The sequence below is a fragment of the Camelus bactrianus genome, chromosome 3 (genome assembly GCF_048773025.1).
Source record: "Camelus bactrianus isolate YW-2024 breed Bactrian camel chromosome 3, ASM4877302v1, whole genome shotgun sequence".
NCBI classification, from domain to species: Eukaryota; Metazoa; Chordata; class Mammalia; order Artiodactyla; family Camelidae; genus Camelus; species Camelus bactrianus.
Window position 1 is genome coordinate 99,737,143 of NC_133541.1, and position 25,967 is coordinate 99,763,109.

Genomic DNA, 25,967 nt, shown 5'->3' on the forward strand with positions numbered 1-25,967 from the left:
GCAATTAGACTGACAGGTAACTTCTCAACAGCAACAATGAAAGCCAGAAGTCAGTAGAATGCTATCTTTAAAAGAGCTGAGAAATTCCTAAACATATAAAGCAAAAAGAAACATATCCTCTCAACTATGCATCCAGTAACAGTGAGCATTTACAGGACCCAGACAGTAGTCTCTAAATACCACTGCCCACTAAACTGAAAGACTAACGAGAAATTGATAAATACCATCACAGAAGTAGTTTTGACACATCTCTCTCAACAATTAACTGAATAAGGAGGAAAAAAATCAGTGAGAAACACAGAAGATCTGAACACTACAATTAACAATGTATGTGTGCATATGCATACATTTCAGGCTGAAGTAAAATTATAAAGGCACGGCAGTGGAAAGTATAGGATTGTTTCAGGGAAGAGAAGAGTATGTGTAGCAGACGATACTATTAAAAATACAGGTTAGGGCAGTATTGGAAAGTATACTAAATGCAGAGCAGGCATCATGTGTTAACTGAATATTGAGGTAATAAGGAAACCAAAATAGTAGGAGAAATGGAAAACAAGAAACTGAATATAAACTACCTTCATGTTACTAAAGTGGAAAGATAAATTGTCAAGTGATGAAAAACAGTATATACAGCATAATTTCTCTTTATTTAAAAAACAGTGTGTATACGCATATATAAACATGTTCATAAAATAAAGTTTGGAATGATACACACCAAACATAAAGATGGCACTTGAAGGTACGCAGTGAAGAGGGGAAAGTCATATTTTCATTTAATCATTTTATTTTTTTGTTTGACTTTTTCTTTTTTATAGTATACTTACTTTGCTTTTGTAATATAAATATCATGTAAAATGAAAGATTAAAAACAAAAAAAGCAATATAACTTCCTACAGTAGAGGCTAGAGTTTAACTCAGCTAGTTTTTCGTAGCTGTTATTAGCATTTCAAATACCCACCAAGAGGTTAGCTAATCTACTTCTATTATCTGACAGATAACCAGGATACTCTTACCAGCATTTGAAAGACTCCATGAAAGGAAATATTTGGAAAATGAATTTCCTAACACTCATTAAAACTGAATAGCATGCTAAAATCATCATTAGTGGCAATTTTACCTTGATAATTTTTAAAATTATATAACTTAACACATTTTTTTACAATGTATCTGTAACGGAGATTATAAGACAAAAACAATTTCATCCCCATGTCCTATCTAATTTCCTTAGGGTAATCAGTGTTAATTTACTAATTTATATCATTATCAATGTTCATATACAGATCTTCGCTTTTGTTTGTTTTCATAAAACGATAATTATTTATACATTACTTTGCATCTTGCTACTTATATTCATCAGGACAATTTTAGATACATTTACCAACAGCTGCAAAAACACATTTCTTATTGTCTACATGACATGGTTTCAGAGTTTTTTAAGATATTTTTGTTTAGAAAACTCAGTCTAGAATAGTTAAGCTGGCAAAAATGATAAAATAGGACATAATAATCTGGTTACTACAAGATAACAGTTTTTTCTCTTTTTTTTGTTTATTTGCTTATTTGCTTTGTTTTACAATACATCTTTCTAGCTATAAATCCATTATCAAGTGTGTTTAAATTCTCATTGGTAGTCAACTAAAAATAAGCCTAAGTAACCTAAGACACTACATGCTTGCCCAGGCCATGCCAAGTCAGTGCCCCTGAGAAATCCCCAGGAGGCTACAGGGGGTGTCTGACCAATTCTGCAGAGGACTGAGTCAGATTCTGAACGACTGCCTCAAATAGCACTCAAAGAAATTAGATAAAGTGACCTATGAAGTCATTATATCCACCCCCATCTCAGGAAATCTTGGTCCCAAAGAAACAATAACCAGTTTTCTGTCCAGTCCAACTTTTACTATATACAGGATAGATCATTCACCATACCCCAAGAAGAATATTTCAACAATTTTAAAGAGTTTAATGTATAAAGAAATTATAAGAATAAACTCCAATTTTCCAAAGATGTACTAACTTACCCTTACCTATCATCATTTTTTCTAGCTAAAAAAAATCTGTGTTTCTCACTGGAGCACCATCCTTCAGATAGTTAGTTAGTTACAGCTCAGATAGTTAATAGTCATAGCTCCAACATAATTAGAAAAAATGAAAACACTGTGACATGACTTTGGCAGGCACACATTTTCGTTTAATATGACACAATAAGATAATTACTTTTTATCTAAAAGTTGACCACTACTATCAATATTCACTCAAAACTTACTTCCAATTCTTTAATTTTTTCTTCTGCTATTTTCTGTTTCTCCAGCAGCTGACTGTGAATTGCTTCCTTGGACTGAAGAATAAACCTACAAAACATGAAAAAATTGAAGATTAAGCCACATAATCACTATATTCATCAAAACCAACAGCTACATGCCACAAATATTAAACTAAGAAAACAAAAAGGATGACCTCCCAGTTCAGAACAAATAAAATGCGTTATTACATTAAATAAGACAAACTCAGGAAACTACCACAGGTTTAAGCCTTCTTGGCTAAGAAGGAATAAAAACTTAAAAGTAAATTCTGCCTTCTTTTCTAAGAAGGGAATCCAAGTAGATTTGTTGACAAAAGGAAAAGGAAAAAAAAAAAAAAAACATAAAGGGATAAAAATCTATTATAGGCTAAGAGAAAAGTTAACAAAAATTCCCCAAAACTTTAATTTTTCAGTATCTACATCAACTTATATCTAGATATTTTTCAAACAATATTTGTAAATTACAGCTCCCCCTCCAATCTTTTAATTTTTTTCTTTTTGTAACAGCAGTAACTCATGACCTTTTAAAGTCACAATCAAGTACTGTGCTGGATCAATGCATTAGTGTTTATATGATTTCCTCACACAAAAAGCACTGTATAAAGCCCAGTATCTTTTATTATTATTTCCAGAGTGTATAATACCTCTTAAAAGCTCAAAATGCACAAGTGGAAGTTTTCAACTTTTCCATTTTACATTCAGGCACGTTATTTACAGATGATAAGGGTGTGACTATGGGGAAGCTTTCAAAATTAACACTGAATCTGTTTTGTGACTTTATGTTCATAATTCTTGCTGTACAGAAAGGAAGAGCAAACTATTTTATAGCCTAAAGCAAGTGATCTGAAATATTTCTCTTCCACTGGAAGCAAGGGAAAACCTCAATTACTCAAATCTCTTTCAAGATTGTCCACCTGGGCAATAATAGTTTTCAATTAAAAATTACAATTAATTAAGCAGACTGTTTCCTCTCTTTGCACATAACTTAAAGGTTTAGCCAGAAACTAAACACCATTTCTTAACAAAAAGCCAAACAAGAAAACCTATCAAGGTAGCAATACAGAGTTTCCTCTACCAACCTCACAAAAACAACACTGTGTCTAGGTAGGTTCCTACCAAAAGAGTCTGCTATTATAGCTATAAAACAAGTAAAAGCAAAACAAACAGGGCAACTCTAACTTTGCCCAGACACCTAGGAAGAAACTTGTTTTTTCTCTCCTCTTCATGAATACACCTTGGCATACATGTAATACAGTCGGGTGAACTTCTCTTACCACTCCACAATTAAGCATGTGTCCTGATGTGGAAAGTCTAGATAATTTAACTGATGATCCTGGTCTTTAGTAGTAACCTGATCCTTTGTAAAAATCTTATTCATACATTTACTGCAAAGACAGACCATATTATTGCAAAACAAGGATTACTACATAACCCTTTGGTCCAAAATATTCTTATTTTTAGTCCAAGAGACAGATGCTATTTCTGATTTAAGACTACAGTTTACAGACTATTTTTCTCAAAACTAATTATTTAGTGTAGTATTTTGAGAAGAGTTGTTTTGAACTGTAATAATTCTCAGTGACACCATATAAAAAGTATTAAAAATCCAAGCTGAAGAGTCACCAAATTATCTCAATACATGCAGAATTTTACTAACAATGTGTTTTGGCCAGGGAAATAATTTTCAGAGTAAAATACACATTTTTAAATAGCACTGATTGCTGGCCAGTAAGTAGTATTCTCAAATAATAGGTCATTGGGCATTATCTTTATTAGTGTCTGGGAAATTTTCAAAGCTAAGATTAGAGGTCAAGTCATTACTTATGTGGCCTTTAAAAATAAAGTATCTGAACAGATACTAAATCCCTTGAGCAGAAAATAAAATTACTAGAAAGCAAGAACACTCAACAACAAAAACATGTTTTTCCATGGCCACACACCCCTGAGGTAGACTGTGCCAACTTCAAAGGCCAGAGAGAGATGTCACCAAAGCTGGCCAACCTACTCTAAGCCTGAGTACATCTCAGCCTTGAAAGTTTGAAACAAAGATGAGTATTGAGTAAATTCAAATGTCTACCTCAAAGAATAATTACACAGTCAAAATTCAAACAAAAAATTTATGGAAAATTTGGTTTAGTCCTCAATTTAAAAAGTGCCAAAGATACACTGTACAGAGATTAGAAAGAACCCCCAGAAACATTTGGATTTCTGGGAAAAGTCTCCAGAAAACAGCTTTATCTAGTGTTAAAAAGACACTGAATTATCAGATGCTATTTTGAAGAAAAAGGATGTATCATGGTAATGTATGAGTAATGAGCATATATAATAAATACTATATACACTATTTCTCAAAGCAGAAAATCTCACAAATAGCCTGACTGATAGTTTATGGAAGGACAGATGGTAGATAAAGGATTCTGCAGTCCAGAATGTGCCACAAAGGAAAAACAAACCAATCATGGAGAAAAATTATTTTCATATAACAAATAATATGCCAAGAACATGCTTATAATACTCAGTATTATACAATCTACATTAGAGTCACTGCTTTGTAAAGGCCTCTACATTGGAAATCAATGCCATGTGGCCCTGCACAGTCAACTATCAAAGATATGTAGCCTGCCGTTTCATTTCCTCATTTATTTATAATTTATGCCAGCTGAAAAACATACTTTTATGATGGCTTTTGGTTTTCTTTAAGAAACATCAGAAGCTGTGTTCTGAGTTGTCCTGCAGGGTGCTATATAATTTCCACTTTCTAAGGATTCAGCATTTATCAGAAATACTGTTTACCTGCCAAAACACAATCTCGGATCAGTAGCAATGCTGTCTTTTGTTTACACTTCCAAAGTATGGTAACCTGGACATACACAATTCAGAGACAACAATATGCTTATGATAATCCATTTTGTTTGAGTGGGGAATTTTTAGAAGATGTGTGAAAATACATTCTATTGGCATTTAGGGAATCCACAAATTAAGTAGCACAGAAAACGCTAAAACTAGAATGATCCTATCTTGCTGCTTTGCCTTATTCCACTGGTGATGAAAACTAGTTGCACGTGTGCACAAAGATCCACAAGCAAAAATAAAAATGTTTACTTCATAATTTTTGAGCAAAACAAAAAATTAAATCCTTTAGTAAAGAAGCAATTAAAAAATTATAGTACATCCATATTGTGGAAGGCTGAGTAAGACTTCTGTGACTGGCATTATGCAGAGCAGACATCCTTTACACTCTTCCCAATTAACAACAAAGCAAAAAAAAAAAATTTTTTTTTTTAACATTTTGCTGAGCAATCACAAATCGAAGATTACACAGTGTGGACAAAAGGGAACACTTCATGCACTATTAGTGGGAATGTAAACTGGTGCAGCCACTATGGAAAACAGTATAGAGACTCCTCAAAAAATTTAGGGAAAAAAACCAACCATATGATCCAGCAATTTCACTCTTGGGTATTTATCCAAAGAAAATGAAAATACAAATTCGAAAAGATACATTCACTCTCTATGTTCATTGCAGCATTATTTACAACAGCCAATATATGAAAGCAACCTAACTGCCCATCAGTATATGAATGGATAAAGAAGATGTGAGATACACACACAGACAAAGACACAGACACACACATCATGAAATATTACTCAATCATAAAAAGAATGAAATATTCCCATTTGTGACAACGTCAATGGAACCAAAGAGTATGATGCTAAGTGAAATAAGTCAGATAAATACTGTATGATTTCACTTCTATGTGGAACCTAAAAAACAAAACAAATTAATAAATATAGCGAAACAGTTACAGATACAGAGAACAAACAGGGCACTGCCGGAAGGGATAAGGGTGGGAAGAGGAAAGAAATAGGTGAGGGAGGTTAAAAGGTACAGATTTCCAGTTGCAAAATAAGTCAGTGGCATAAAATGTACAGTATGGGAACTACATTCAGTAACTATGTATTATCTTTGTATGGTGACAAATCATAACTAGACTTACCACGATGATCATTTTGAAAGGTACAGAAATACTGAATCACGATGCTGTATAAGAGAACGAACATAGTGTTGTAGGTCAACTATACTTCAGAAACAAAATACAAACCAACTCAGAGAAAGAGATCAGATTTGTGGTTAACAGAGGCAGTTGTTGAAGGGAGGGGAGCTGGATGAAGGCAGTCAAAAGGTACAAAATTCCAGGTATAAGATAAGTTAAGTCCTAGGGATGTAACATTTAACATTATAAATACAATTAACACTGCTATATATTTATATGAAGTTGTTAAGAGAATAAATCCTAAGAGTTCTCATCACAAGGAAAAAAACGTTTTGTTTCTTTACTTTTGTATCTGTATCAGATGATACATGCTCACTAAACTTATGTGACAATCATTTCATGATGTATGCAAGTCAAATCATTATCCTATACATCTTAAATTTATACAATGCTGTTTGTCAGTTATATCTCCATAAAACTAGAAGAAAAAAAGAAAGATTCTTCAGAGGGCCAGAATGAAGTGAAATCAGGAATTGTGGATAGCAAGAAAGCAAAAAAATTAGCTTCCACCTTGAGAGTTTCTGCTGAATCCTATACACCGTGAGCATCCATACTGGCATAGAAATAGGATATAAAACAGGAGATAAAACATAGGTGCCATCCAAAGTGAGGATATTATTAAGAAAATCCACAATTAAAGACAGGTTCCCAAAGGGTTCCACCTTTAAGAGTGAAAAAGAAATAAACTTGTCTCTCAGGAGGTTAAAATAAAAGAAACCTGTCTATCTTATATACCTTAGTGGTGAGTAAAATGAAAAAACAAAAATGTCCCCTAAGAATTTATAACCATAAGCTCGCATTCTCATGAGTTGTGGGCCAAATTCAACCTATTACATGGTCCAGAAAATCTCAAGCATAGAATTTAATTTGCAGGGTTCCTAATTAAGCATGTGGCAAAGGTCAAGTAAACTTGAAGATGGGTTAATAAAAATTAATGAAATTAAAACAAAAAGAGAAAAAGAGGTGTAAAAAACAAAAAAACAAACAAAAAAACAAAACAAAAAATAGGATACAACATGCAAGACATAAGAGACAATATTAAGCTGTCTAACATGAGTAAAGATCCAGAAAGAGGAGGAAAAAAGTAGAGAAGAAACACTGGAAGAGATAATATACAAGGATTTTCTAAAACAAACGGGAAAAAAAAAACCAAATGACAGTTCCAAGATACTCAGAGAAAAACAAGCAAAATAAACACCAAAAAAACAAAACTAGCCATAGCATAATTAAACTACCAAAAGCTAAAACTAAAAAGAAAATCTTGACAGCAGCAAGAAAATGACACACTGCATTAAGAGAAACAAAAATAAGACTTACAGCAAACTTCTTGTCACAAACTATGTAAGGAAGAAGACAATGGCAGAACATTTTCAAAGTACTAAAAGTCAAAAGCTATTAAACCAGCATTATGCACAGTGAACATACCTTTGAAATATGAAGGGAAAATTCAAACAAAGCTGAGAGAATTCATTCCAGCAAACATATATAAAAAATTTTAAAGGTAGTTCTTCCAATGGAAGGAATATGATAACATATGGCAACTTATACAGAAATGAAAAGTACTAGACATAGGATAAATTAACATAAAAGATAAAAGATGTTTCATATACACTATGATGTATAAAATAAACAAGGATCTACTATATAGCACATGGAACTATATTCAACATATTGTAATATTCTATAGTGGAAAAGAACCTGAAAAAGACTACACACAAACATACACACACACATATATAACTGAATCACTTTGTTCTACACCTGAAACTAACACAACATTGTAAATCAAGCACACCTCAATAAAATTTTTTAAAAAGTAAAAAAGAACTTTTACCTTATTGTTAATCATTTTAAAAGATAGTTGACTGTCTAGAGCACGTGTTGGCAAACTATGGCTTGCAGGCCAAACCAGCCACACTCATTTGTTTACAGAATGTCAAATGTGCTTTCTCCCAACAATGGCAGAGTTAACAGAGACAGCTGTGACAGAGATCATATGGCCAGCAAAACCAAAAATATTTACCATATGCCCCATTACAAAACAAGCTTGCCAACTCATGATCTAAAGCAAAACAGCAATGATATATACCTTGGGCTTCATAATAAATGTAAAATCTGTAACAATAAAAAAAAGAATGCTGAGGAGATTTAAAATATAATAAGATGAAGTGGCATAATATTCATAATATTATTTAAAAGTAGGTTTCACTAAATTAAAGACATTGTAAAAAAAATAGGACAATCACTAAATAAATAAATGTTTTACTAAGGACTAATAAGCAAAAAGTGAAAATAAAATAGGATCATAAAATATACTCAACCTAAAAGAAGGCAGAAAAAGAAAAAAGGAATAAAGAATAAATGAGACAAAGAGAAAGCAAGCAAGATGGAAGATTTAAATCCAAATATAATTACAACTATAGCAATAATTACTAGAAATGTAAATGATCTAGAGACCCCAATTAAAAGGCAAAGACTGTCAGACTTGAATTTAAAAGCAGGACCCTTAAAAAAAATAAAAATAAATAAAAATAAAAGCAGGACCCAACTACATGCAATCACAAGAAATTCATATTTTAAATAAAAAGAAACAGATAAATTCCAAGTAAAAGCAAGATGATACCAACTAGGATGGCAATAATCAAAAAGACAGATAATAACAAGTGTTGGAGAGGATATAGAAAAGTTGGAACCTCATAATTTGCTAGTGGATACGTAAAATGGTATAGCTGCTGTGGAAAATATTCTGGCAGTTCCTCAAAAAGTTAAACACAGAGTTACCATTCAGCAATTCTACTTCAAGAAATATAACCAAGAGAAAAAAAACAAAAAACACTCACATATACATACACAAAAACTTGACTAAATTTTCAAAGCAGATTATTTATGACAGCTAAAAAGTGGAAACAACTGAGATGCCCAACAACTGATGAATGGATAAATAATATGTGGTATAGCCATACAATGGAATATTACTTGGCATAAAAAGGAATCAAATAGTGATTCATGCTACAGTGTAGATTAACCTTTAACACACAATGCTGAGAAGAGACATAATCACATATTGTATGACTGTAAGATTCTGTTTATATGAAATGTCCAGAAAAGGCAAATCTATACAGACAGAATGACTAACAATTGGCACACAAAGTAGTATAGCCACTTTGGAAAAGAGTTTGGCAGTTTCTTATGAACATAATCAATTATTCACCATTCAAGATAGCGATCCCACTGCTAGGTATCTACCTAAGAGAAATAAAAACATACATCTATGCAAAGAACTGTACACAAATATTTATGGCTGTTATTCAGAGTTGCCCAAAACTAGAAACAATTCAATGTCTATCAACAACTGAGTGGACAAATTATAGTACAACTACACAATGGAATCCTATTCAGCAATAAAATGGAAAAAAAATAGTGATACACCCATCAATACAGAGAGATATTGAAAGCATTATTCTAACTCAAAGACGACGAACACAAAAGGCTACACACATGATGATTCTACTTAAATAATATGCTTAAAAAGGAAAAACTACAAAAACAAAAAAAACAGATCAACAGTTGCTAGGGGATGGTAGTAAAGAGAGAGAACTGATTACAAATGGTCATAAAGGAATGTTTTGAGGAGTTGTATATATTGTATAATTTAACTGTAGTGATAATTACATAGCAGTATACATATGTTCATCAAAACATGTATAACTGTACAACTAAAACAGGTAAGTTCTACTCTGTACAACTTACATACGTGTAAAGCAAAAACACAATAAGGAAATGACATTACTTCCAACAAAATGGGAACAACAGATTAATCCTAAAATGACAGTAGAGTAAGTACATTTAGGAATCTCAAATGTGACAAAGTAAAAGAACAATTAAATCCCTTTTTTTATGAAATAAAATTGGGTAGTATAAATCAAGAAGCCTGATGACAAAAAGAACCAAATTCTGGAATTTAAAAATAGAAAAAATAACTAAGGTTACAATAATTAGTTAAAGGATATACAAGATAAAAAGATGTAAAATGTGATATCAAAAATAAAAAGCATGGAAAGTGTTGATAACTACAGCAAACAATAAAAGGATAAACATGAAGACGTAAGAGGACATCAAAATCATAAAAACTGGAGGAGAGGAAGAAAATGTAGAGTTTCTTTTAGAATGTGTTTGAGCCTATATGACTACCAGTCTAAAGCAAGTAGATATAGTAATAGGTTAACATACTCAAAAAATAGGGTAAACACAAATCAAAGACATATAATAGATTCAGAAAAACCAAAAAGAAGAGAATACAAACACAACACAAAAGAAAACCATCAAACCACAAAAGGAAAAACAAAAAGAAAGGAACAAAGAAGAAATACAAAATCACTGGAAAATAAGGCTTAAAATGGCAATAAATACATATCTATTAATAATTACCTTAGATGTCAATGGGCTAAATGCTCCAATCAAGACACAGAGTGGCAAATGGGATTTTTTTTTTAAAACAAAAAGAGCCTACAAATGCTGCCTACAAGAGACCCACTTCAGGGTGAAGGATCCACATAGACTGAAAGTGAGGGGATGGAAAAGGATATTTCATGCAAGTGGAAATGACAAGAAAGCAAGGATAGCAATACTAATATTAAACAAAACATTCTTTATAACAAAGGCTATAAAGAAAGATAAAAAGGAACGCTATATAATAATAAAAAGATCAATACAAGAAGAGGATATTGCACTCTTTAATGTATATGCACCCAATATAAGCACACATAAGTACATAAAACAAGTATCAACAGACAGAAAGGGAGAAACTGACAGGAATACAATAATAGTAGGAGACTAACACCCCACTCACATCAATAGACAGATCTCTCAAACAGAAAATCAATAAGGCAACAGAGATTCTAAATGATACAATAAAACAGACTAAATCGACAGTTTCAAGACATTACATCCAAAAAAATGAGAATATGCATTCTTTTCAAGTGCACATGGAACATTCTCTAGGACTGATTACATACTAAGACAGAAAACAAGCCTAAACAAATTTAAAAAGATAGAAATTATCTCAAGCATCTTTTCTGACCACAATGGTGTGAAACTAGAAATCACAGAAAGAAACGAGAAAAAAAAAAACCATCACATGGAGACTAAACAACATGTTGTGAAAAAACTAATGGGTCAATAATGAAATCAAACAAATTTTTAAAATACCTTGAGACAAATGACAATGAAAGCACAACCATATAAAAATCTATGGGATGCAGGAAAAGTAGTTCTTAGAAGTTCACAGCGATACAGGTCTTCCTTAAAAAAACAAGAACTCTTTCAAATAAACAACCTAAACTAACACCTAAAACAATTAGAAAAAGAACAGACAAAACCTAAAGTCGATAGAATGAAGGAAATAATAAAGAGCAGATAGGAAATAAATTAAGAAGAGATTTAAAAACAGAAAAAAAATGAATAAAATCAAGAGCTGGTTCTTTGAAAAGGTAATAAACAAAACTGACAAACCGCTGGCCAATGTCACCAAGAAGAGAGGATCCAAATAAACAAAAAATAAAAGAGGAAAAATAACACCAGATACCATAGAAATACAAAAACCATAGGAGAATACTATGAACAATTATATGCCATCATATTGAACAACCTAGAAGAAATGGAAAAGTTTCTAGAAACATACAGCCCACCAAAACTGAATCAAGAAGAAATAGATCATCTGAACACACCAATCACTAGAAATGAAATAGAATCTTTAAAAACACAAAAAACAAAACAAAACAAAAACAAAAACAAAAACAAAAACAAAAACCTCCCTGCAAACACAAGTCCCAGATCAGACGGCTTCACTGGGGAATTCTACCAAACATAAAAAGAACTCTTCTGGTTCTTCTCAAATTCTTCCAAGAGACTGAAAAGGAGGGAGTACTCCCAAACTCATTCTATTAAGCCACCATCACCCTGATACCAAAACCAGACAAAGACACTACCAAAAAAGAAAATTACAGGCCAATATCACTGATGAACATATATGCAAAAGTTCTCAACAAAATATTAGCAAACAGAATCCAACAATACATAAAAAAGATCATACACCATGATCAAGCTGGATTCATCCCAGGGACACAAGGATGGTTCAATATATCCATATTGACCACTGTGATACACCACATCCACAAAAGAAATGACAAAAACCACATGATCACCTCAATAGATGCAGAAAAAGCATTTGATAAAATTCAACACCCATTTATGATATAAACTCTTACCAAAATGGGTATAGAGGGAACATATCTCAACATAATAAAAGCTATTTATGACAAAACCACAGCCAGCATAATACTAAATGCTGAAAAACTGACAGCCTTCCCACTAAAATCTGGAACAAGACAGGGATGCCCACTCTCACCACTTCTATTCAACATAGTCTTGGAAGTCCTAGCCAGAGCAATCAGGCAAGAACAAGAAATAAGAGAGATCCAAATTGGACAAGAAGAGATAAAACTGTCACTATATGCGGATGATATGATACTATATATAGAACACTCTAAAAGCTCCACACAAAAACTACTAGAGCTGATAAAAGAATTCAGCAAGGTAGCAGAATACAAGATTAAATACAAAAATCAGTTGCATTTCTTTACACTAACAATGCATTAGCAGGAAAAGAAAGTAAAGACACAATCCCTTTTAAAATCGCATCCAAAACAATAAAATACTTAGGAATACATCTCACCAAGGAGATGAAAGATTTATACATGGAGAACTACAAAACGCTGATCAAGGAAATTAAAGATGACTTAAAGAAAGGGAAAGATATCCCATGCTCTTGGATTGGAAGAATCAATACTGTTAAAATGGCCATAGTGCCCAAGGCAATCTACAGATTTAATGTGATCCCTATCTAATTACCCAGGTCATTTTTCACAGAACTAGAAGAAACAATCCTAAAATTTATAATTTATATGTAATCACAAAAAAACCAGAATTGCCAAAGCAATACTGAAGAAAAAGAGCGAAGCTGGAGGAATAACCCTTCTAGGCTTCAGACTACAAAGCTACAGTAATCAAAACAGCATGGTACTGGCATAAAAACAGACATATGGATCAACAGAACAGAATACAGAGCCCAGAAATAAACCCACAGACCTAAGGTCAATTAATCTTCAACAAAGAAGGCAAGAATATACAATAGAGAAAAGACAGTCTCTTCAGCAAGTGGTGTTGGGAAAACTGGAGAGCAGCATGTAAATCAATGAAGTTAGAACACTCCGACTGGGATTTCAAAATTGTAGAATAGATAAACAAGATTATACTATATAGCACAGAGAAAGATACACAAAATCTTATGGTATCTCACAGAGGAAAAAATGTGATAATAAATGTGTATATGTCCATGTATGACTGAAAAATTGTGAACACTAGAATTTGACACAACACTGTAAAATGATTATAAATCAATAAAAAATGTTTAAAAAAAAAAAAAAAACACTCCCTCACTCCATACATAAAAATAAACTCAAAATGGCCTAAAGACTTAAATATAAGACACGACACAATAAATCTTCTAGAAGAAAACATAGGCAAAACATTCTCTGACAAATCTTAACAATGTTCTTCTAGGGCAACCCACCCAGGCAATAGAAATAAGAGCAAAAATAAACAAATGGGATCTAATTAAACTTATAAGCTTTTGCACAGCAAAGGAAACCATAAGCAAAACAAAAAGGCAACCTACGGAATGGGAGAAAATACTTGCAAATGATGTGACTGACAAAGGCTTAACTTCTACCATATATAAACAGCTCATACAACTTAATAAGAAAAAAACAAAAACACCAATCCAAAAATGGGCAGAAGACCTAAGCAAGCACTTCTTCAGTGAAGACATACAAACAGCCAATAGGCACATGAAAAAATGCTCAGTATCACCAATCATCAGAGAAATGCAAATCAAAACTACAATGAGGTATCACCTCACACCAGCCAGAACGGCCATCATTAAAAAGTCTACAAACGATCAATGCTGGAGAGGGTGTGGAGAACAGGGAACCCTCTGCTACTGGTGGGGGTGTAGATTGGTGCAACCACTATGGAGGACAGCATGGAGGTTCCTTAAAAAACTAAAAATAGACTAACCATGTGATCCAGCAATCCCACTCCTGGGCATGTACCTGGAGAAAAATATAATTGAAAAAGACAAATGCACCCCAATGTTGATAGCAGCACTATTTACAACAATCAAGACATGGAAACAACCCAAATGTCCATCAACAGTTGACTGGATAAAGAAGATGGGGGGGGTGTACATACATACATAAATGTATGTATATATGTGTGCGTGTATGTATGTAGGTATGTAGGTATATATGTACACACGTACACATACAATGAAATACTACTCAGCCATAAAAAAGAATAAAATAATGTCATTTGCAGCAACATGGATGGACCTAGAGATTGTCATTCTATGTGAAGCCAGAAAGAGAAAGAAAAATACCATATGATATCACTCATACGTGGAAACAAAAAAAAAGAAAGGACACTATGAATTCATCTACAAAACAGTAACAGACTTGCAGACATAGTAAATAATCTTATGGTTACTAGGGAAAGTGGGTGGGAAGGGATAAATTTGGGAGTTTGAGATTTACAAATGTTAGCCACTATATATAAAAATAGATTTTAAAAAAAGTTCCTGCTGTATAGCACTGTGAACTATGTTCAATATCTTGTAATAACCTCTAATAAAAAAATATAAAAATGAATATATATATAAATATTTATATGCATGACTGGGACATTGTGCTGTACATCAGAAACTGACACACTGTAAATGATGGTACTTCAATAAAAAAAATAAAATAAAAGGCTAAAGCTCTACGCTGTTCTTAGAAACAATCAGTATATATGTAAACTAAAAAAAAAATATGTGCAGTATATTGTATATATGTATTTACATGCAATATATTGTATACGTGTAAATCGTAACAATTCTACCTAATAATACTGAAAAATAAAAAATAAATAAATTTAAAAAAAGAAATCTGTTGCATTTCTTTACACTAACAATGAAACATCAGAAAGGAAAAAAAATCCCTTTTAAAACCACATAAAAAAAAAAATACTTAGGAATAAACCTGACCAAGAAGGTAGAAAGATTTGTATCCTGAGAACTATACAACATTGATAAAGGTAACTTAAGATGATTCCAAAAATGGAAAACTATCCTGTGCTCTCTGATTGGAAGAATTAATATTGCTGAAGTATCCATACTACCTAAAGCAATTTATAGATTTAATTTTTTAAAAAAACAAAAAACATTACAGGGGGAATAATGTTGAGCTTTACAAAGGAATCAAACTTAACTTGTTATCAACCTAAAATAGACTCTTATAGATATGTTGTTGAATGTAAGCCTCATGGTAACCACAAAACCAAGACCTACAGTACATACACAAAATATAAAGAGAAAGGAATATAAACATATAACTAAAGAAAGTCACCAAACCACAAAGGAAGAGAGCAAGAGAAGCAAAAAACAGACAGAACTACAAAAACAGCCAATAACAACCAACAAAATGTGAATAAGTACATAACTATTAAGAATTACTTTAAATGTAAGTGGACTAAAATCTCTAAAAGACAGAGTGGCTGAATGGATTAAAAAACACACACAACCCATTTACATGCTGCCTAGAAGAGACTCCCTTTAGATGTAAGGAACACACAGACACAGAATTAGTGTTTTTGCTTTTTTCGGATATATACCCAAGAGTGGAACTGCTGGGTCATGTGTCTACCAAACATTTAATGAATTAATAGCAATCCTTCTAAAACTCTTCCAAAAAATGGAAGAGGAGGGAACTCATTCAAATTCATTTTATGAGGCCAGCATTACCCTGAAACCAAAACCAGACAACGATGCCACAACAAAATTACTGGCCAATATCCCTGATGAATATAGATGCAAAAACCCTCAACAAAATCAGCAAACCAAATACAACAATACATTAAAAGAATCATACACCATGATCAAGCGGGATGTATTCCAGGGATGCAAGGATGGTTCGACATCTGCAAATCAGTCAGTATGATACACCACATTAACAAAATAGAGAATAAAAATCATAAGATCATATCAACAGATGGAAAAAAGGAAGGACAAAATTCAACATCCATTTATGCTAAAAACTCTCAACAAAGCAGATGTAGAGGGAACGTACCTCAGCATAAGAGAGGCTGTATAGACAAGCCCACAGCTAACATCAGGAACAAGACAAAGATGCCCATTCTCACAACTTCTTTCAACATAACGTTAGAAGTCTCACTAGAACAATTAAGCAAGAAAAATAAATAAAAGGCATCCAAATTGGAAAGGAAGAAATGAAATTGTCATGACATGCAGATGACATACTACTATACAAGTATACCTCAGAGATATTGCAGGTGTGGTTCCAGGCCACTGCAATAAAGTGAACCTTGCAATAAAATGAGTCACATTAATTTTTTGGTTCCCTAGTGCACATAAAAGTTAATGTTTACACTATACTGTGGCCCATTAAAAGTGCAAGAGCATTGTGTCTTTTTTTAAAATGTACATACCTAATGAAAAAATACTTAATTTTTTTAAAATGCTAACCATCACCTGAGACTTCACCAAGTCATAATCATTTTGCTAATGGAGGGTTTGAAATACTGTGAGAATTATCAAATGGAACACAGATGTGAAGTGAGCAAATGCTGTTGGAAAATGGCACCAAAAGACTTACTCAATCCAGGGTTGTCACAAACTTTCAATTTGTAAATAATGTAATAAATGCAAAGTGCAATAAAGTGAAGAACTTATAAAACAAGATGTGCCAGTACAGAAAACCCTAAAGACTTCATCAAAAACTGTTAGAACTAATAAATTCAGTAAAGTTACAGGATACAAAATCAAACAAAAATCTGTTGCATTTCTAACATTAATAGTGAACTATTAGGAAGATAAATCAAGAAAATAATCCCATTTATAGTTGCATGAAAAGAACAAAATAGGAAAAATTTAACCAGAGGTGAAAGACCTATATGTTGAAAACTCTAAGACATTAACAAAAGAAATTGAAGAAGACACAAATAAATGGAAAGATATTTCGTGTTCATGGACTGGAAGAATACTGTTAAGTGTCCATACCTCCCAAAGCAATCTTCAGATTCAGTGCAATTTCTAACAAAGTTCCATTAGCAATTTTCAGAAATAGAATATGCCGTCCTAAAATTTGTATAGGACCATAAGAGACCTCAAATAACCAAAGTAATCTTGAGCAGGAACAAAGCTGGAGGCATCCTGCTCCCTGATTTCAAACTATATTACAAAACTATAGTAATTAAAACAGTATGGTATTTGGCATAAAACCGACACAGATCAATGGAACAGAATACAGAGTCCAGAAATAAACCCATGCATATGTTGTCAATTGATGTACAACAAGGGAACCAAGAATATACAATGGGAAAAGACAGTCTCTGCAATAAACAGTGCTGGGTAAACTGGACAGCCACATGCAAAGGAATAAAATTGTACCAATGTCATACATTATACACAAAAATTAATCCAAAATGGAATAAAGACTCAAACAGAAGACCTGAAATCATAAAATTCCTAGAAGAAAACAGGCCGTAAGCTCTTTGACACTGGTCTTGGTAATGATTTTCTAAATTTGACACCAATAACAAAGGCAAAAAAAGTAAAAGTAAACAAGTGGGACTACATCAAACTAAAAAGCTTCTGCACAGCAAAGGAAATCATCGATAAAATGAAAAGACAACCTATGAAAGGGAGAAAATATATGCAAATCATATATCTGATAAGAGGTTAATATCCAAAATATGTTTAAAAAAAAAAAACCATACAACTCAATAGCAAAAAAATAAACAATCAGATTAAAAACTGGGCAGAGAATCTGAATAGACATTTTTCCAAAGACATACAGACGACCAACAGATACTTGAAAAGGTGCTCAACAACAGTAATTATCAGAGAAGTGCAAGTCAAAACCACAATAAGACATCACCCACATCTGTTAGAACGGCTCTTATCAAAAAGACAAGAAATAACAAGCGTAGGTGAAGATGTGGAGAAAAGGGAACTCTTCTGCATTGTTGGTGGGAATTCAAACTGGTGCAGCAACTATGGAAAACAGTATGAAGGTTCCTCAAAAAATTAAAAGCAGAACTACCATATGATCCAGCAATTCCACTTCTAGGTATTTATCTGAAGAAAATGTCACAATAACTCAAAAGATATATGCACCACCATGTTCACTGCAGCATTATTTACAATAGCCAAGACATGGTAGCAACCTAAGTGTCCCTCAATGGATGGATGAACATAAAAAACAAGACACACACACACACACACACACACACATATACATAATGGATTATTATTCAGCACTAAAGAAAGAAAGAGGGAAATCTTGCCATTAGTAACAGCATGGAGAGACCCTGAGGGCTTTATGCTAACTGAAATAACTCAGACAGAGAAAGGCAAACCATGTATGATCTTGATTATAAGTACAATCTAAAAGAAAAAACACTAAACTCATAAATAAAGGAACAAACTGATGGTTGCCAGAGGTGGGGAGTGGGTGAAATGGGTAAAGGTGATCACAAGGTGCAAATGTCCAGTTATAAAATAAATAACTTATGGGAATGCAATGTACAGCATGATGACTGTAGTTAATAATACTGCATTGTATATTTAAATGCTGCTAACAGAGTAAATCTTAATTGTCACCAGAAGAAAAAAAAGTTCATGTGTGACAATGGATCTTAACTAGACTTATTGTGGTAATCACTTCACAATATATACAAATATCAAATCATTATGTTGTACGTCTCAAACTAATACAATGTCATATGTCAATTACATCTCAGTTTAAAAATAAATCAAACACCAACTTGGGTATTTACCAAATATATATGTATACCACCAGACACATAAACAGAAAAATGTGACCATAACCAGGAGAAAATTCAGTCAAAAGAAACAGATTCAGAGAGCAATAAAGCAATTAGCAGATAAAAGCTTCAAAAAGTAACAAAAATATGATTAAGATTTAAACAAAAAGACATGAACTTAACAAGCAGAGTAATTAAAGATACAAAAAAGAATATCACCTCACACCAGTCAAAAGAAAGTCCACAAACAATAAAAGCTGGAGAGAGTGTGGAGAAAAGGTAACCCTCCTACACTGCTGGTAAGAATGCCATTTGTTGCAACCACTATAGAAAACAGTATGGAGATTCCTTTAAAAGTAAAAACAGACTTACCATATGATCCAGCAATCCCACTCCTGGGCATATATCCTAAGCTCTAATTCGAAAAGATACATTCACCCCAATGTTCATAGCAGCACTGTTTACAATAGTAAAGACACGGAAGCAACCTAAATGTCCATTAACAGATGTCTGCATAAAAAGGTTGTGAGTGTGGGGATGTGGGTGAGGGGGTGTTGGTGGGTGTGTGTGGGTGTGTGTGGGTGTGTGTGGGTGTGTGTGGGTGAGTGAAATACTACTTGGCCATGAAAAAGAATAAAATAATGCCATTTACAGCAACATAGATGGATCTGGAGATTGTCATACTAAGTGAAGTAAGCAAGAGAAAGAAAAATACCGTATGATATCACATAAATGTGGAATCTAAAAAAATGACAAAGATGAACTTATTTACAAAACAGAAACAGACTCACAGACATAGAAACTTATGGTTACCAGGGAGGAAAGGGGTGGAAAGGGATAAATTGGGACTTTGAGAATTGCAGATACTATTATATATAAAATAGATAAACAACAAGTTTCTAGTGCATAGCACAGGGAATTATATTCAATATCTTATAGAAATCTATAATGAAAAAAAATATGAAAAGGAATATATGTATGTACATGTATGACTGAAACATTATGCTGTACACCAGAGACTGACCCAAAATTGTAAACTGACTATACTTTAATAAAAAAAAAAACTGCCAATCACTATTATTGTATACTTGTAACTAATATTGTACATCAACTATATTTCAATTTTAAAAAAGATAAAAAAGAGGTAAGTGCTATTTCTGGTGATAAAAAGCATAATATTTAAAGTTAAAAAAATTCACTGGATAGGCTTTATAGCAAATTAGACACTGTAGAAGAAAACATCAATAAACTCAAAGATATAACAACAGAACTACCAAAATGAAGCACTGTGAGAAAAAAAAACAGAAAACAAAAGAAATGAGCTATCAAGCCATGAAAATACATGGAGAAAATTTAAATACATTATTACTAAGTTAAAGAAGCCAGTAATGAGAAGGCTCTACTTTGTATGATTCCAACTATATGACATTCTGGAAAAGGCAGAACTATAGAGGTAGTATAAGATCAAGGGTTTGGGGAGGGAAAGAAGGATGAATAGGTGGAGTACAGAGGATTTGGGAGACAGTGAAACTATTCTGTATGATACTGTAATGGCAGATACAAGACATTACATATTTGTCAAAACCTATATAACTGTATAAAATAGTGAACCCTAATGTAAAATTGTGGACCTTAGTTAATCACAATGTATCAATAATCCTTCAATTGTAACAAATATGCTCGTAAGTGCAAGATATATAAAGAGGAAACTTTGGGTGGGGATATGAGAGCTCTCTGTACTTTCTGCTCAGTTTTTTTATAAACCTAAAACTTATGCTCTAAAAATAAACAGTAATTAAAACAAATAAAGAAACAGGTTGGGGACATGTTAAAAGGATACAAGAGACAACCTGAAAGGACCAATACCAAAGAGGAACTATCTGAGCAACAAAATAAGGTAGTACTAAACTGTAACACAGAAATATGGCACCTAGACCTGCCATACCTCAGGCAAAAGAAATCTACAGAACACAGTATACTCAAATCTAACTCTGAGAGATGCTGCTGCATCCTAGTACTACTTCACCCATGTTCCCCTCATCAACTACTATACTCATAAACCCTTTCTGCCTTTTCTAACAGCCACACTGCAAACATTATGCAGGCTCTGCGCTAAGCTATTTCTACCCAAAGTCCCTTCAAGAATTCATTTACTTTCAAGGCTTCAACTTGGCTAATAACTACCAAAATAATATCAACCCCCTATCCCCTGCACTATCTTCTAATGGTCATTTCTACTTGTATGTTCCACATCTCCTCAAATTCAACATGTCCCAAATTAAACTCATTTTATCTACCCATAACAACACTACATACAATCAGTTTCCCCATCTCAATTTCAGTCTCTATCAATAACATCACTTGCCCACTTACCCGAGTCACTAACCTGCAGCACTCCTCTGTGTCCCCATACTCCCAATTTATCACTAAGACTCATCACTTTCTTTCATACTGACACTCTTCCTCTCCCCATCTCACTTCTGCTACCTTAACTTATGCCCTTATTACTATACTCCCTGAACTACTTCAATAGCTTCCTTACCTGTACTCCCTGATTAAACTCTCCCTAATTCACCCTAAATATGTTATCAGCAATTTTATGTAGCTAGCCCTCAAGTGTTAATCACTGTAATTGTTGATGATTTCAGCAGATACTTTTGGTTGGCTACAAAATATCTGTTCCTCTTTGTTAGTAGAGCCCTAATTTTGTTTGAGTTGCCTCCACTGTCTAGTAACTCAGGGAAGTGAATTCTGTTGTAAATCTTGACTAGTCTTATCCAATCGTGGCAGTTCCAACATCCAAGATTTAAGCCAAGCATATAGCTCAGTTCTTATCATGAAAATACGAGAGGTGGTCCTTTTGAAGACTTCTGGGAAAGACTTCTCTGCTTCAACAAAAGTGACACAGAAAACATGATACTTTCTAACTCTGGATGCTGTCATGTCTGAATGAAACCCTTGGAACTTCAGCAGCCAACCTGAGGATGAAATTGGCAAGCACAAGGAGAAGGGCAGAAGCAAGAGTACTTAAATAACTGGAACGGAAGCCCAATATACAGTCCATGAGGAGGCTTGATATACACAACATGGATAAATCTCAGAAGCATTACACGTAATGAAAGAAGCCACACAAAGGAATACACTATAATGATTCTATATATTTTTTCCATATAAAGTTTTAAAATAGGCAAAACTAATCTACAGTGATAGAAATCAAATTATCAGTTGCCTAGAGCAGGAGTTAGGGGAGTACAAGACTGACTTGGAGGAAGCAGCAAGGAACATTTTAGGGTGATAAAAATGTTCTGTATCATGAGTGAACTGGTGGTGACGTTTGTCAAAATTCATCCAACTCTACTCTTAAAATGAATGCATTTTACTATATAATTTATAGCTCAATAAAGTTGATTTAAGAAAGACAGATAATTAGTATTTCAGTATGCCAGATGGTTGTTGAGTACTAGGAGAAAAATAAAGCCAAAAAAGAGAGAGAGTAAAAGAGGCAAGTAAGTGGGAGGTGGAAGCATGTATATACTAGTTTTAAATAAGGTGGTCGTGAAAGTCTTCAATGTCTTTTTAGTAAAGACCTGAAGGAAGAGAAGGTATAAGCCATACAGACATCTTTAAGAAGGCAGCTTCATTCAGAAAGACCAGCAAATACAGAAGCCCTTCTCTTTTTCACTGATAAAATGTGAAATTCATCTGAAGGTTCTGACTAGATCACATGTTGACATGTTTTAAAAGGATCACTCTGGCTGCTCAGTTGAGAACAGCTACAAAGTGGTAAGGATGGAGGTAGGAAACCCAGATAGAGGGCAAATAAAATAATCCAATGGTAAAACTAGAGTGGTGGTAAGTAAAAATGTTCAGATTCTGGACAAAATTTAAAGACTGTGCTTTCTAATGGACTGAGTAAGACTGAAAGAGAGGAATCAAGGATGACTCCAAGATTTGAAAGAACTGGAAGGACAAAAAAGCTATTTGCTAAAATGAAAAAGACTGAGGAAAGAACCGGTTTATCTGTAAATAATGAGAATTTTATTTTGGTCAAGTTAGTTTTGAGATGTCTATTAGATCATCAAAAGGAGATGTGAAGTAGGCAGGTGAATATACACAAGTTTGGAATCAGGAAAGAGTTCCAAGATAAGATTTCTGGGAGTTGTCAGTATATAAAAAAGCATTTAAAGAGATAAGCCTGGATGAGATCATTAAGAAACTGAGTATAAACAAGAAAAGAGAAAAAAATCTGAAGGTTAAGCTGAGCCCAAGGTCAATCTAACATTTGGAAATGGGAAAGAAAAAGAAACAGTATAGGAGACTGCGAAGGAATGGTCACTAAAAGAGGAGGAAAACCAAGAAGTGGTTTGGAAGCCAAGGGAAGAAAGTGCATCAAGAAGGAAAGAAAGATGACCTGGACTAAACCCTTCTGATAAGTAAGACAATGACTGGGAATTCACTGGAATTATTTAAAAATCATGGTTTCTTCAGGAACCCAATCCTATGTAAACATTCTTTGTTCTAGATGAATAACTCACACACTGCTAGGTTCAATCTGTACCAATTAAAAATCACTGTGTATTTTTAAATCAAACTACTACTCCTGAAATAGAAACAGCAGTATGTTAATCTATTTTAAACATGACACTTATTTTTGGTCACTATTTGGTATTCTAACTATTCTGGTAAATAATCACCTCTGATGTTTACCACTTTTACTCTAGCCTCATCAAACCCCAAACATTTCCACACATAAGCATCAAGCTATCCCACAACTTCTTCCAAGATGTGATCTTTATCTTACTAGTAAATTAAAATATAACACTGGATAAACTATAGCCACTGGATATTTAAAAAAAAAATTACTAGCCAATGAGTACTGAAGGACACAAACAGAAGACTCCTGGCACAAAAGCAGAAAGACACAAAGAAATAGAAATATATTTTGGCACAAGTGCAAAAGACTCAGACATACATAGCCAGGATGCATATTATGGTGCAAATCTTTTTACCCTGAGCTAAACAATGTAAAAGGCCTGGCTTAGGCCAGTCATGCTCTTATCCATTTAAAGATACATTTTTCAATAATGCACTCCTGCTGCTCTGCAAATTTTGATATAAGAACATTTTAAGTCTTCTTCAAAGCCAAAGTGATAGTGTCTTCCAAGTAATCTGGTCAGTTTCATGGTAATTGATCTTCCTTAGAACTAAAGTTGGTAATAAAGAGTTTCTGGCCAGGACAATAACATTCTCCCAGACATGTCCACTCAAACCTAAATTCTAAAAATAAAGTAGGCAAACATTCTTCACAAATTCACAGGCACTAATGGTGCATGCGACACATTATAATCCTAATTATTCCATGTGGGCAAAGGATATTTGCAATTCATATCAATTCCTGATACAAGTAATAAGAAAGAAAAGAATACCAATTAAGTCATTACCAAGTGTGTGTTCACATATATGGACTAACTCTTACCTTCCAGGTCAATATTTTTTCTGGGTTCCTTTTTGGATGTTTCATTAAGCAGATTATGTTCCTTGTCATGAACATTTCAGTCCTCTCTCAAACAGATTAGATAGGAAGTTGTTCCTAAATTTGCCACTATGAGATAAGTGGCAACTAAAATCAGAAAATTCTTGGTACAGTTTAAAATTGATTTCCACTTCAGAAAAATTCAGATAGAGTTAAGCCAGTTAACAGCATCCAAATCCCCAAAGACAAAGCAACAAAGTTCAAGATTACTGCTACCTTCATTTTTATTTACATAGAAACAACAAGGTAATGGTATTTTCCACCCTTCCTTCCTTTAACTACATTAATTCTTGCTTATCACCCACTGGAATACACCGTAGTACCCTCTTATGTTGTTAAACAATTGTTACTTTCAAGCAACAAAAGTAGATTTTAAAAAAAAGTCAGGCCTTTTGATGTCAGGAAATGCAAAGTCCTCCAAATAATGGTAGCGAAAGGAGTCAATTACATTTATGTTTTCTGAACAAGTTCTAGCCTAACCTATTCTAGCCTAAACTAAGCAACACCACAAGGACACATTATATAAAAATTTTATTTTAGCATGTTTGTACATCCCAAGATAAGTACAACAGAATTCTTTTTCCTTTCTTACAATAGACTTCTATTTAGCACAATATTTTAAAAATTAATTTTCTGGGTTTCAGTGAGATTGTCTAGATTCTGGAAGACATGGGAGGGGAAGAAGGGAAAGAATTATTAAAAGTCCTCTTCTGCAGAAGAAACACAGCTATGTAATTCCTACGCAAATGTTTGTTAACTTCCCCTGGCATAAAAACAGTGATGTCATTCTACACAGCAGTCAGCAGAGTTATAATGAACACCAAGTTTTTGAATCACTGACAGCTTAAGAAAATTAAAAATATTACTCAAAAATCTCCTCTCCCTAGAGTACTACATCTGTGGAAGAGGAGACTATGCCCAGCTGGGGTTATATACATACTCAACATCAACAAAACTGAAGTCATTTTTCCCTGCACAACAGGAAAAGTTGTTTTTTTCCCCTTAGAACTCTGAGCAATGAAAGCCATGACTTTATATGGCTCTGTATAAAAACATAAGAAGGGTGGGTCATATTCTACTAATAAAAGCAGCTCAACATCAGAACTCCTCTTCCTTTAAAATAAAATCTAAAATAAAA

General features: G+C 33.4%; 1 protein-coding gene across 1 annotated transcript in view; it reads right to left on the minus strand.

Annotated features, from left to right (window-relative positions):
- PFDN1 (prefoldin subunit 1) overlaps positions 1–25,967 on the minus strand; it is a 59,540-nt gene that overhangs the window by 25,445 nt on the left and 8,128 nt on the right. The window contains exon 3 of the mRNA XM_010971737.3: positions 2,264–2,348. Coding sequence (XP_010970039.1) covers positions 2,264–2,348 — 85 coding nt within the window. The remainder of the gene's footprint in view (positions 1–2,263; positions 2,349–25,967) is intronic.